At 41.9% G+C, this 12,246-nt stretch overlaps 2 protein-coding genes and 2 long non-coding RNA genes across 4 annotated transcripts; 2 read left to right on the top strand and 2 right to left on the bottom strand.

Moving 5' to 3' along the window:
- Positions 1 to 220: 220 nt before the first annotated feature.
- LOC113007591 (olfactory receptor 11A1-like) lies at positions 221 to 2,204 on the bottom strand. Its single transcript, XM_026144306.2, has one exon. It carries the CDS (start codon positions 1,160 to 1,162, stop codon positions 221 to 223), a length of 942 nt encoding a protein of 313 aa, XP_026000091.1. The 5' UTR covers positions 1,163 to 2,204.
- Positions 2,205 to 2,948: 744 nt separating this feature from the next.
- On the top strand, positions 2,949 to 4,924 carry LOC145421103 (uncharacterized). Its single transcript, XM_080290904.1, has 2 exons — positions 2,949 to 3,509; positions 4,030 to 4,924. Exons 1-2 carry the CDS (start codon positions 3,125 to 3,127, stop codon positions 4,818 to 4,820), a joined length of 1,176 nt encoding a protein of 391 aa, XP_080147030.1. The 5' UTR covers positions 2,949 to 3,124; the 3' UTR covers positions 4,821 to 4,924.
- A 3,393-nt stretch (positions 4,925 to 8,317) lies between these two features.
- Positions 8,318 to 9,196, bottom strand: LOC145421125 (uncharacterized). The gene is made up of 2 exons (XR_013902420.1): positions 9,066 to 9,196; positions 8,318 to 8,976 (listed from the first exon to the last, which is right to left on the bottom strand). It is a non-coding gene; the product is annotated as an uncharacterized LOC145421125 (long non-coding RNA).
- Positions 9,197 to 9,205: 9 nt separating this feature from the next.
- LOC145421124 (uncharacterized) lies at positions 9,206 to 10,074 on the top strand. Its single transcript, XR_013902419.1, has 2 exons — positions 9,206 to 9,338; positions 9,408 to 10,074. It is a non-coding gene; the product is annotated as an uncharacterized LOC145421124 (long non-coding RNA).
- The last annotated feature ends 2,172 nt before the right edge of the window (positions 10,075 to 12,246 follow it).

Here is a 12,246-nt window from a genome sequence, read left to right as displayed (position 1 = left end):
AAGCTACCGGGATGTGTGAGCGGTATGAAAATAGTTGTCTGATTTTAACTAAGAAACTTTAATTTAAACTAAGAAACAAACATATTATTTTTGTAAATTTTATTTTATTGTGTTCCAAGTTACATAACACATCTTCTATCTTAAGCATAGAAATATAAACATTTCTCTTAAATTACATATGTACATATATTAAAAAAAAGTTTCCTCTGTGCAGACACACTTATAATTTTAGTCTCAAAGTTGAACTTATACCACATATAAAATTCAATACTCTGTTTCTTATTTTTGTTAATTTAAATCCATACATGACGGGATTAATAATTGGTGGGATGAGGAGAATTTCCATTGCCATGAAATTCTCAACATTTTGTGGAAATTCTTTTGAGCCAAATCGCACATATAACATATCAAACAAAAAAGACACAGCAACAACTATTAAAGAAAATAAATGTGGTACACATGTCTGCATGAATTTGTTCCAGTTTTCTTTCGACGACTGACATGTTTTGACCAGATGTACATAAGTCCAGAAAACAAAAAGGATATGGCCGATATAAAAGGTGTAATTAAAAGCAGGAATAACAATTCTAGCTGCAGAGGCAGAGCAAGCCAGATTATTAATTAACCAGTTTATACAGTAGATTCTTGGTATGTGTGAGCCACATAACCTCAACACTGCTGTTGTTATCGTGCTCAAGAGCATAAGATAAATGGGAAAAAACCAAGCAAAAAATACAAAGATACAAACTTTTTGTTTAGTCATCAGAGAGTGGTACACAAGAGGTCGACATATAGCCACGTATCTGTCATAGGCCATGAGAGCTAGGAGAGAGAAGTCAGCACAAATTGAAGAGTGCAATGCAAAACCCTGTAAAAGGCATCCTGCATAAGAGATGACATGAGTGGTGGACAGAAGATCATAGAGAAACTTGGGATAAAATGCAGCTGTCCCATAGAGTCCATTGACACACAGATTGCAGAGGAAGATGTACATGGGTTCATGAAGTTTTTTATCCACAATGACTGTCACAATTATCGTCAAATTTACCAGCCAAATCACACAGTAACACAGTAAAGTGAGAACAAAGAGAGTGACCCTGTAGTTTGCAATATCACTTAAACCTGCAAGAGTAAAAACAGTAATTACTGAAACATTATCCATTATAATATTTGTAGTTTACCTTAGTAGATGTCATTCCAAACTGAGAGCAAATGACATTTTTACAAATTAAAGTCAGGGTGAAATGAAGTCTGTCTGTGTACTGTCTCCCTGACAAAGTATGTCACCAGAGGTTCATATACACTTCTTGTCAGCAACAATTACGTAGTTAGTATGATGTAAGTGGTGCTTTCACTCCTTGAGTTGAGTTAACTTAAAAAAATTAATTAATTAAAATACCAGTTCTACAAACAAGTCTGAGCAAATGATGAGGAGTAAGATAAATTAATGCATTTAGTTTAAGAAGAAGAGATTGCAAGAAGAGCTTCTTGAACACACTCTGTACTGTATCCAAATTCAAATTCAAATTTTATTTGTCACGTACACAGTACAATATGTAGTGAAATGCTTGGACAACTACTCGTGACCTAAAGAAAACAAAAAAGGAAAGGCTATGAATAAGATAGGAAATAAATATGAAAAATTTAAAAGGGTAAATTTAACTAGGAAGGAATAAAATATAAATTAAGGTTAAAAATGAAATAACTGTACAACACAAATTAGAATGAAGGGTAAATTTAACTGGGAAGAATAAGATAAAATATATAAATTAAAGTTGAAAATAAAATAACTGTACAACAAAATACACAATACACAATATAGAACTATATAAGAATGTATGAAGAAATCTAAATATAAATAAATATATACACAATAACAGCAGCTGTACAAGTATTAACTGGAAATGAAGAATATAGTGACCAGTGTTGTGCAAAAACAATGTCCAGAAAGTCCAGTGTGTGTGTAAGAACCATATGTGTTGGTCAGTACTGTGTGGTGGTGTGATTGAGAGACCGTATCGCCTGCGGGAAGAAGCTCCTCCTCAGTCTCTCTGTGTTGGTCTTCAGGGAGCGGAATCGCTTTCCTGACCTCAACAGAGAGAACAGTCTGTTGTTGGGATGGCTGAGGTCCTTCACGATCTTCCTGGCCTTAGTCCAGCACCGCCTGCTGTAGATTGAGTGCAGGTCAGGGAGCTCGGAGCGGATGGCGCTGACCGCACAACCCTCTGTAGAGCTCGTCTGTCCTGCATGGTGCTGTTCCCGAACCAGGTTAAGATGTTTCCCGCCAGGATGCTCTCTATGGTGCACGAGTAAAAGTTCCTGAGCACCTTGGAGGGCAGTTGGAAGTCTCTCAAGCGTCTGAGGTGGTAGAGACGCTGTCGGGCCTTTTTCACCACGGTGTTGATGTGACAGGACCATGACAGGTCCTGCGTGATGTGAACTCCAAGGTATTTGAAGCTGTCCACTCTCTCCACTGGGCACTCGTTGATGACGGGGGTCTGGTAGTTCCTCTCCTGCTTAGTGCTGAAGTCCACTATCAGCTCCTTTGTCTTACTGACGTTTAGAAGGAGGTTGTTCCTCTGGCACCAGTTCTCCAGATTCCTAATCTCCTTCACGTAGGCCGTCTCGTTGTTATCAGAGATCAGGCCCACCACGACGGTGTCGTCAGCAAACTTGATGATGGTGGTGGAGCTGGTAGTGGCCACACAGTCATATGTGTACAAAGAGTACAGCAGGGGGCTCAGAACACACCCCTGGGGGGCTCCAGTGCTGAGAGTGGTGGAGGCTGAGACATGTCCGCCCATCCTTACTGCCTGTGGTCTGCCAGTTAGGAAGTTGGAGATCCACTGACACATAGATGAGCTGAGTCCCAGATGCTCCAGCTTGGTGGTGAGTGTGGAGGGAATTATGGTATTAAATGCAGAGCTGTAGTCTATGAAGAGCATTTTAACATAATTCCCCCCCAGGTTTCTGTAAGAGCGTACGTAGGCTGCCATGACAGACCACTACTTCCGTTGTCCGGTTTTATACTTCCGGTTACTCAAAGCGAGACCCAGCGTTCAGTCGTTGCTAACAACAAAATCAGTTACTTTGTGCGGTAATAAGTGGCTTTACCTGTTCAAAGATGAGCTCGGGTTCAACGTGTGCTGTCGTCGGCTGCCACAATAATTCAAGAAAACTGAAAAACGCATTAGAAACATTTTGCCTTGAGCATCAACAACTTAGAAAGGCCTGTCCGTGCCCACCGCCCTACGCACTGCACTCTATGCCGCGGAAGGAGGATCGGAAACTGGCGTGGCTGGCAGCTTTAAGACTCAAACACCCTCCAAAGAGAGTTTATGTTTGCTCCTTTCATTTTATCGATAAAAAGCCCACAGAGCTACACCCCGACCCGGAGCTTTATCTGGGCTATGACCGACCCCCACCGAAGAAAAGAAGAAGGCTCACTCGGACCACTTTGAGTGTGACAGCTTCCAGTAATACGAACAAAAACACAGAATCTGTACCCGGTAAGTGAAAGTGTAAATGTGGTTTGCCACCGTTTCGCATTTTAAACACGCAATTCTTTACTTTTACTAAATAATAGCCTATGGTGAATGGCGTTAGTATCAGCACTAGCTGGTTATTAGCAGCAAAGTCTAAATTTTAACGAAAGTTTATAATAATAATAATAATGCCAAAAGATTAGCTCCAAGGGCTGTAAAAGTCTTAGGTTTGTGTTTATAAAGAACATGTTTTTTCAAGTCGAGAAAACTCAAGTAAAAACGTTAAAGGCAACCTTTGCAAAAATACCAACAGTTGTGACTTTTTTAAGAATGTAAAATAAAATCTAATCACATTAATTGAATAAAATTGTGACAAATTTTTAGGGGACTTAGGAACATTTTATGTTGACATTTATGATTTTGCATTTGTGTGAAAAAATGTAGAATGAGAAACTTCACTCAAAAATATAATAAGCTAAGTGACACTTTACAGTTTCTCTTATGCTAACACTTTGACTGTACATCATATTTTTGTCTTATTCAGACTCCACAGTGTTACGTTCAGTGGAATTAGACCAGGCCAGCATCTCCACACAACCCCCTGAGCCACATCTGCACTCAGTCCACACACAGTGGGAGGATCCTTCGCAACAAGACCATCAATACTGCAACAGGTCTCGCAGAAAAGATGTGCAGGATAAGATGACTCAGTGTGATGAAGTTGCATATTTCATTCTTCAAAATGATGCAGACGCTTTGCTGTACACTGGGATAGCCTTAGAAACATTTAACACACTTGTGTCGACACTGGAAGGATATGACAACAATGAATTTACCATGCCTGTCCGAGATCAAGTCCTCATGACACTTATGAAATTAAAGAGTAACCGTGTAATAGGTGACCTAAGCCGCCAGCTTCATATATCACAAAGCATGGCCAGCAAGATCATCTCACACTGGTTAGACAAGCTGGAGGAAGTTCTCCGACCATTAATTCCATGGCTGCCAAAAGAAACTATTCAAGCAACTATGCCTGAAGCCTTCAAGAAGAACTTTCCAAATAGTACATGCATTATAGACTGCAGTGAGACCCTTTTACAGAAACCCAGAAATCTGGGCTCAAGAGGGGAATCATACAGCCATTATTATTCACACAACACAGTCAAATATTTGGTTGCTGTTGCACCAAGTGGACTAATCATGTTTGTGTCTGCGGCATTCAATTCAATTCAATTCTTTATTTATTTGTCACATGTAGTTATAACTAGTACAACACACAGTGAAATGTTTTTTCCGGCTAAAAAGTACTCCCCCCCCGACTGTGCATCTTACTAAACTTATAATAAAAAAATATCTATATAAAAGTATAAAAATGTATAATATCGTGCAAAATATTACGCTGTAATAGTTAAGAGCTATAGTGTATGTATTTACATAAATACAGATGTAAATGATAAAATACAAATAAAAATAAGGATAAAACTCAAAAGAAAATTATATACTGTGTATGGAATTGTCCATCATGTTGTCCGATTTATGTTTTGATTGAGGAGTCTCACTGTTTGTGGGTAAAAACTCCTCCTGAACCTTTCAGTTCTTGTTTTCAGGCTACAGAGGCGTTTCCCTGACCTCAGTGGCCTGAACAGTTTGTAAGCGGGATGGCTGGAGTCGTTAGTGATCCTGATGGCCCGGGATCTGCACCTTTCAGCGTAGATGTCCTGCAGTGTTGGTAAAGATGTTCCATAGTGCGTTCAGCTGTGCGCACGACCCTCTGCAGGGCTTTCTGTTGCTGTACTGTGCAGTTCCCGTACCACACCGTGATGTTATTACACAGGATGCTCTCAATGACCCCGGTGTAGAATCTCCTCTGGATGTTCTTGGAGATCTTAAACCTCTTTAAACGCCTCGGATGATAGAGGCGCTGTCTGCCTTTGCTGATGAGGAAGTCCGTATGTGTGTTCCAGTTAAGGTCCTCGTTGATATAAACACCGAGGTATTTAAAATTAGAGACTTTCTCCACAGGGTTTCCATTGATCTGAATTGGGGTGTGAGTTTTCTCGCCTCTCTGTCTCCTAAAATCAATCACCATCTCCTTTGTTTTGCTGATATTCATGGAGAGGTGGTTTGCCACACACCACTTTGCTAATCCGTCCACCTCGCTTCGGTAGGCCCTCTCGTCATTCCCGGAGATGAGTCCTACCACCACTGTGTCGTCAGCGAACTTCACAATGGAGTTAGTGGGGTATCTGGCCGTGCAGTCCGCGGTGTAGAGGGAATAAAGAAGAGGGCTAAGCACACATCCCTGGGGGGCCCCTATGTTCAGTGAAAGGGTATGAGAGTACACATCCCCTATTCTCACCGACTGTGGTCTCGCAGTCAAAAAGCTGTGAATCCACCTGCACAAGGATGTGCTGAATCCCAGATCCCGGAGCTTATCCGTAAGGATGTGGGGCACTATGGTGTTGAACGCTGAGCTGTAGTCTATAAACAGCATTCCCACGTCCCTCATCTAGATGGCTCAGTGTGGTGTGCAGGACCTGTGCTACAGCATCTCCAGTGGATCTATTTGTCCGGTATGCAAACTGCAATGAGTCCAAGTCGGGAGGGAGGAAAGAACTAATAAAGGGTTTCATGAGCCTCTCATGAAACCCACCTGTTTTAAAGCAGGTGGGGACTACCTGCTGGGCCAGGGAGGCATTGAAGATGTTAGTGAAAACTGTAGTTAGCTGATCTGCACATACTCTTAGCACACGTCCCGGTATGCTATCTTGGTTGCCCTCAGAGCTCTCCTCACGTCATGCTCAGAGAGTATCAGTGGTGCTGGTTCAGCAGCGGGGGCGGGTGCAGGGCTCTGAGATTGAAACTGAGGCGCCTCAAAACGCGCAAAAAAAGCATTGAGTTCATCAACTAACTCCGGTTTCGTACATCTCACCGTGCTGGGTTTATAATCTGTGATTGTTCGTAGCCCGTCCCATATACGTCGGGAGTCGCCATATTGGAAATGCGACTCCACCTTGTCCTTGTAACGCCTTTTAGCCGCTTTCACAGTCTTCCTTAAACCATAAGAAGCTGCTTTATAGTTGGTCATATCGCCCGATGTGAGCCCCATATTGTAGGCCGTGGTCCGTGCTTTGAGAGCTCTCCTGACAGTAGAGTCAACCCAAGGTTTTTGATTGGGAAAGGTCCGAATTGTAGTTGAGGGGATGATGGTATCCACTAGCATTCCAATGAAGCTAATCGCTGTGTCCGCAAACTCGTCAATGTTTGCGGAAGTATCCTGGAATACGTCCCAGTCTACATCACCGAGTACGTCCTGCAGCGTCGCCTCTGATTGGACAGTCCAACGTTTGACCTCTCGCGTCACCGGAGCTTCCTGATGAAGCCTTTGTTTATATTCCGGGGCGAGTAAAATGGCGGCGTGGTCCGATTTCCCAAAAGCCGGTAGGGAGATGGCTTTGTAGCCGCCTTTAAATGGACTGTAGCAGTGGTCCAGTGTGTTGTTTCCCCTGGTGGGACAGGTAACATGCTGGTGAAAATTAGGCATATGGCGGCCGATGTAGTGACAAATTTATCACAATGGACTCTGGAATATTAACATACCTAAAACCTGGTGATGAAGTCATGGCAGATAGAGGTTTTACAATTAAAGACTTACTCTTTGAGAGAAAAGTTAGATTAGTAATACCCGCTTTCACAAAAAAACGTAGACCGCTAACTGAGGAACAGGTAACATACACACGTCGGATTGCAAATGTAAGAATCCATGTTGAAAGAGCAATCAGACGCTTGAAAGTCTACAAAATACTTTCACAAATTGTTCCTATAAGCATGGCTCCTAAAGTAGACAAGATACTGAGAATATGTGCTGCTCTAGTGAACTTAAGAGAGGATCTCATTCGTGATACACAATAATTGTGTATGTTATGAACAATTGTGGACTCGGGGATATTAAGATGGTCACTCAGGACATAAAGTTGTGTAGTGTAATGTAATTATTTTAAAATTTGATGTACATATATGTAGAGAGTAAATAATTCCAGGTCTCACTTTTTTATCTTGTGTTCTAGATGAAAGGTTATGTGATACAGTGTGTGTGTGCGTATGTATGTATGTATGTATGTGTATATATAAAAATAAAACAATTGCAATCAATCAATTGAACAATTATTACTTTTTTATTCAACCACAATGTGATAAATTTCTTAAATGAAAAATTTTTTTTTTCTCAAATCTACAATAATTAGTTGTGCATTCTTGACATTTTTTTGTGTTGGAAGATTACAGAAATACAGAACTATTCACAACATTTAATGTTGTCAGTTTGTCATTCATTTCCCACCATATGTTACAACTACGTACATTTTAGTTGTATTGAAATATTTAACAGATTTCATATTGAATGTCTCCTTTCATTCACAAGACAGAGACCAAACTCTACAGACATGTTGGTGTCTGACTGTCCCATTTATAGTTGTAACATGTATTAACACTAGGAAGGCCCAGAGCCCAGCCATTTGGCTTTTCTACCTTTAAAACCCGGAGAGCAGCCAAATGGCTGGTAGGCTTTTAGCTAAGCTTTAGCTTCAGGCAAGTGGAAGCTAAATTGGCTAGTCATTCATATGTAAATTGGGTTGTTACCTGGGAATTCTGGAGGGAGGGGAGTGGGGGTGTGTGGATGAGGGGGTGGGGGAGCTGCTAAAAGCGGTGAGCTTCCTTTTGTTTCATCTTGATGCATTCTCAATCATCCAGGGAAACAAATCTCCAAAAGTCACCAACTTGGAGTGTTTCAGTTTGCCATCTTAGGGAGAAATCAACACACATGGGTGTATGTCCTTTGTTGCTGAGATTTATTGATAAAAACAGTACAAAAAATCAACCATTTGTACACATTTTTACAAATAATTATAAAAAGTGAGTGAGTACATTTCAACATTTTCAGCAATCACTCACAATCCTGGCACTGCCATGGTATCTGTAGTCTGCATTTACCACATGTGTATCTGTTGCAGTGAACACATCGCACAGTGGCATGATTGTTCTTGCAATTGTGTTTGACCTGACACATGGCTCTTTTTCCAGGGCTCGGTGTGGAGGGTTGTGTCAAAGGCAACTGTTCTTTTCTTGCCTTCTTCGCAGCTACATGAGAGTGAGCTAACTCCCTTGCAAGCTCCACCAGGAAGTCCACCCGTCTTTCCTTCGTCCCGGAGCATGCTTGATACAGCACATGTGCATTCAGTGCTGCCATGTCAATCATGTTATAAAACACGGCAACTGGCCAGCGCCGTGTTCCTCTGCGGACAGTGTACTCCCGAACCATCTGGTCCATCACATCCACGCCACACTTTGTTTTGTTGTAAAGGGTGACAGTGTTTGGCTTCCTTTTGGTAGTGTTATCAGTCTGAACCACGCCGTGCATGCTGCTAAGAATATAGACTGTCTTCTTCCGTTTGGCCGCATACGCCGTCAGCGTGGCAGCAGATGTTGAAAACACCTAAGAAATAAGATAAATTGTTATTTCCATAGCACTTTTACACACAATGAAACACATAAACATAGAACCAGAAAAGACCTGCAACATACCTGAGTGGTGAATTCATTGCGATCTGTCTGTCTAGTGGATTGAGGAATTTCCCTGCGAATCTTGTTGACTGTGCCGAGGATGGTGGTTTTCCGTCTAAGAAGTTTTTGCGCAAGTGAAAGCGATGTGAAAAAGGAGGAGATACTGGACCTTCCCATTGCTCACAATTTGAATTTGTTCACACTGCAGATGAGGAGACTGCTTCTCCACCTAAAAAGAGAGCTTGTTTGGGGACTGAGACAGCGAAAGATGGCACAGTGTGGCGTGAAGAACAGGTGGGGACCTGTCTCCCTTTCATTGTGTGTAAAAGTGCTATGGAAATAACAATTTATCTTATTTCTTAGGTGTTTTCAACCTCTGCTGCCACGCTGACGGCGTATGCGGCCAAACGGAAGAAGACAGTCTATATTCTTAGCAGCATGCACGGCGTGGTTCAGACTGATAACACTACCAAAAGGAAGCCAAACACTGTCACCCTTTACAACAAAACAAAGTGTGGCGTGGATGTGATGGACCAGATGGTTCGGGAGTACACTGTCCGCAGAGGAACACGGCGCTGGCCAGTTGCCGTGTTTTATAACATGATTGACATGGCAGCACTGAATGCACATGTGCTGTATCAAGCATGCTCCGGGACGAAGGAAAGACGGGTGGACTTCCTGGTGGAGCTTGCAAGGGAGTTAGCTCACTCTCATGTAGCTGCGAAGAAGGCAAGAAAAGAACAGTTGCCTTTGACACAACCCTCCACACCGAGCCCTGGAAAAAGAGCCATGTGTCAGGTCAAACACAATTGCAAGAACAATCATGCCACTGTGCGATGTGTTCACTGCAACAGATACACATGTGGTAAATGCAGACTACAGATACCATGGCAGTGCCAGGATTGTGAGTGATTGCTGAAAATGTTGAAATGTACTCACTCACTTTTTATAATTATTTGTAAAAATGTGTACAAATGGTTGATTTTTTGTACTGTTTTTATCAATAAATCTCAGCAACAAAGGACCTACACCCATGTGTGTTGATTTCTCCCTAAGATGGCAAACTGAAACACTCCAAGTTGGTGACTTTTGGAGATTTGTTTCCCTGGATGATTGAGAATGCATCAAGATGAAACAAAAGGAAGCTCACCGCTTTTAGCAGCTCCCCCACCCCCTCATCCACACACCCCCACTCCCCTCCCTCCAGAATTCCCAGGTAACAACCCAATTTACATATGAATGACTAGCCAATTTAGCTTCCACTTGCCTGAAGCTAAAGCTTAGCTAAAAGCCTACCAGCCATTTGGCTGCTCTCCGGGTTTTAAAGGTAGAAAGGTAGAAGCCTGGGCCTTCCTAGTGTTAAACCTTGCCCATTATCTTCAAGTATCTCTCATTTAACTGAAACCGTCCTGCTGCATACTCCTCTACAAGTCGAGGTAAGAAATATGAGAAGTAAAACCCTCTCAAGCGTTTTACTTGTTCCTTTACAAATGCTTCATCATATTGCACTGTAAATGAAACATGCTCAGTAGGTGTCCAGATCACAAGTGTGGCAGTCTTGAGCCCTGTGCAAAACATTGTAAGTTGCACTTGCATGTAATAGCCTCTGCTGCCAGTTTTCTGCAGCTGCAGTTCTCCATCTACCAGTTTGATATCGCTGCATTTCTGGGTAAGCTGCTCCGTGAGTGAAGGATAAGTCTGCACAGGACATTTTATTTCTAGAAGCACATCTGAGTCAATGACCCCGTCAGGACTCGCAGAGAGCCATGGCTCCTGGATGCTAATAACACTACCCATGTGAAGGATGTTCATACCCTGTTCTTTCAGCTGATGACAAGCTTTAACTTCATTTTCTTTACCATAGTTTGTTTCATAATTCCCACAAAAGGAAGGGTACATGTGCTCAGATAAAAATTTGTCATTTTTTGTGGTGGCACGTACTGGAACTTTTTTAGCGGAGCTTGCTGTAAGTCTGATTTTCCTGCAGTTGTGCCACAAATCAGATGCACTTTGCTCTTTTGTTTCTTCTTGTAATTGTTCTGCTTGCTCTTCAGAAACTTGAATGTATGCCTGGTAGAATGCCCTGCATGGATTACAGCTTAGTTTGTAACTGTGTGCTTGGTGTGGCTGAAAAAATTGCTGATCAACTTTACTGTTGCGGTGAGGACCTGCAGATGGCGAGCCATTGCAAAACTTTCCAATTAATGTGTTCTTGAGGAGGAAAAGTGGCTTCACTGGTGCTTTGCTAACACTGTCAATAAAGTCTTGATGTGTAAGGTGATATGGTGTGTTAGGGAGAGATTGTGTCACTGCAGTCCGGGAGTTCACATCGTACTGCTGCTCTGCCCTGTGATGTCTGAAGTTTATCTGGCTTAGACGTTTAGGTTCAAGGTTCTTTGCTGTCCCTGCATTCCACCTGCGCTGCTCGTCTGTACACGCAAGCCCTGTCTTTCCACTGATCGCAGCATTCTGCACCTGTAACAAACATTAATAGTTTTTTCTCACTGTCAATACTCAAGATTTAACATAATGAGGAAGTTTACACTAACAAAAGCAGTACACGGTTGGTGTCCTGCATGTTATAGATATGACCCTGGGTCAATACACCTGAATCATATCCAAAACAGATATAAACACTGGCAAAGTCACCCATATTATCCATTTCATATTAATAGTCAGTTACTTTTTGATGCAGAAATATACATCCACAGTCTAATTTTTTTCAAAGTAGTGTGTGTGTACAAATATACATATATATAAACAAACATGTATTATACTACTCTGTGTCACTTCTTATAACTATAGTTGTTCTTGTCTTGTAAATTTGACCTTAATGTGCAGTCTTTTATTTTTTTTATATTTTATCTTCATGTGATTGTACAGCATACAGCCCACACAAAGTTAACGAGTGGCTTTCACATGTAAACAGTGCTCCACGTAATACTTGGCTAGATGGCAGTAGCGTGACTCCTTAATCACAGCCTTTGACCAGTCCAGTGTTTCTGTTTCAGTGATTTAAACATTGTGATATCCAGATAAGTGATATACCTTCCACAGAATAGCAGCCGCATGACTACATGATCTCCCTAATCCGGCGATACAGGAACAGCCGACTGTCTCCACTACTCCACTTTCTTCCCCGATACTCCAAGGTTTTTCTAGTGTTCCGCTTTTTGTGTTTATATACTTAGTTCAGTGTCTT

The sequence above is a fragment of the Astatotilapia calliptera genome, chromosome 16, assembly GCF_964374335.1.
Source record: "Astatotilapia calliptera chromosome 16, fAstCal68.1, whole genome shotgun sequence".
Lineage (NCBI taxonomy): Eukaryota > Metazoa > Chordata > Actinopteri > Cichliformes > Cichlidae > Astatotilapia > Astatotilapia calliptera.
Note: the sequence above shows the minus strand (reverse complement) of the source record. Positions and strands in the feature narration are given on the sequence as shown.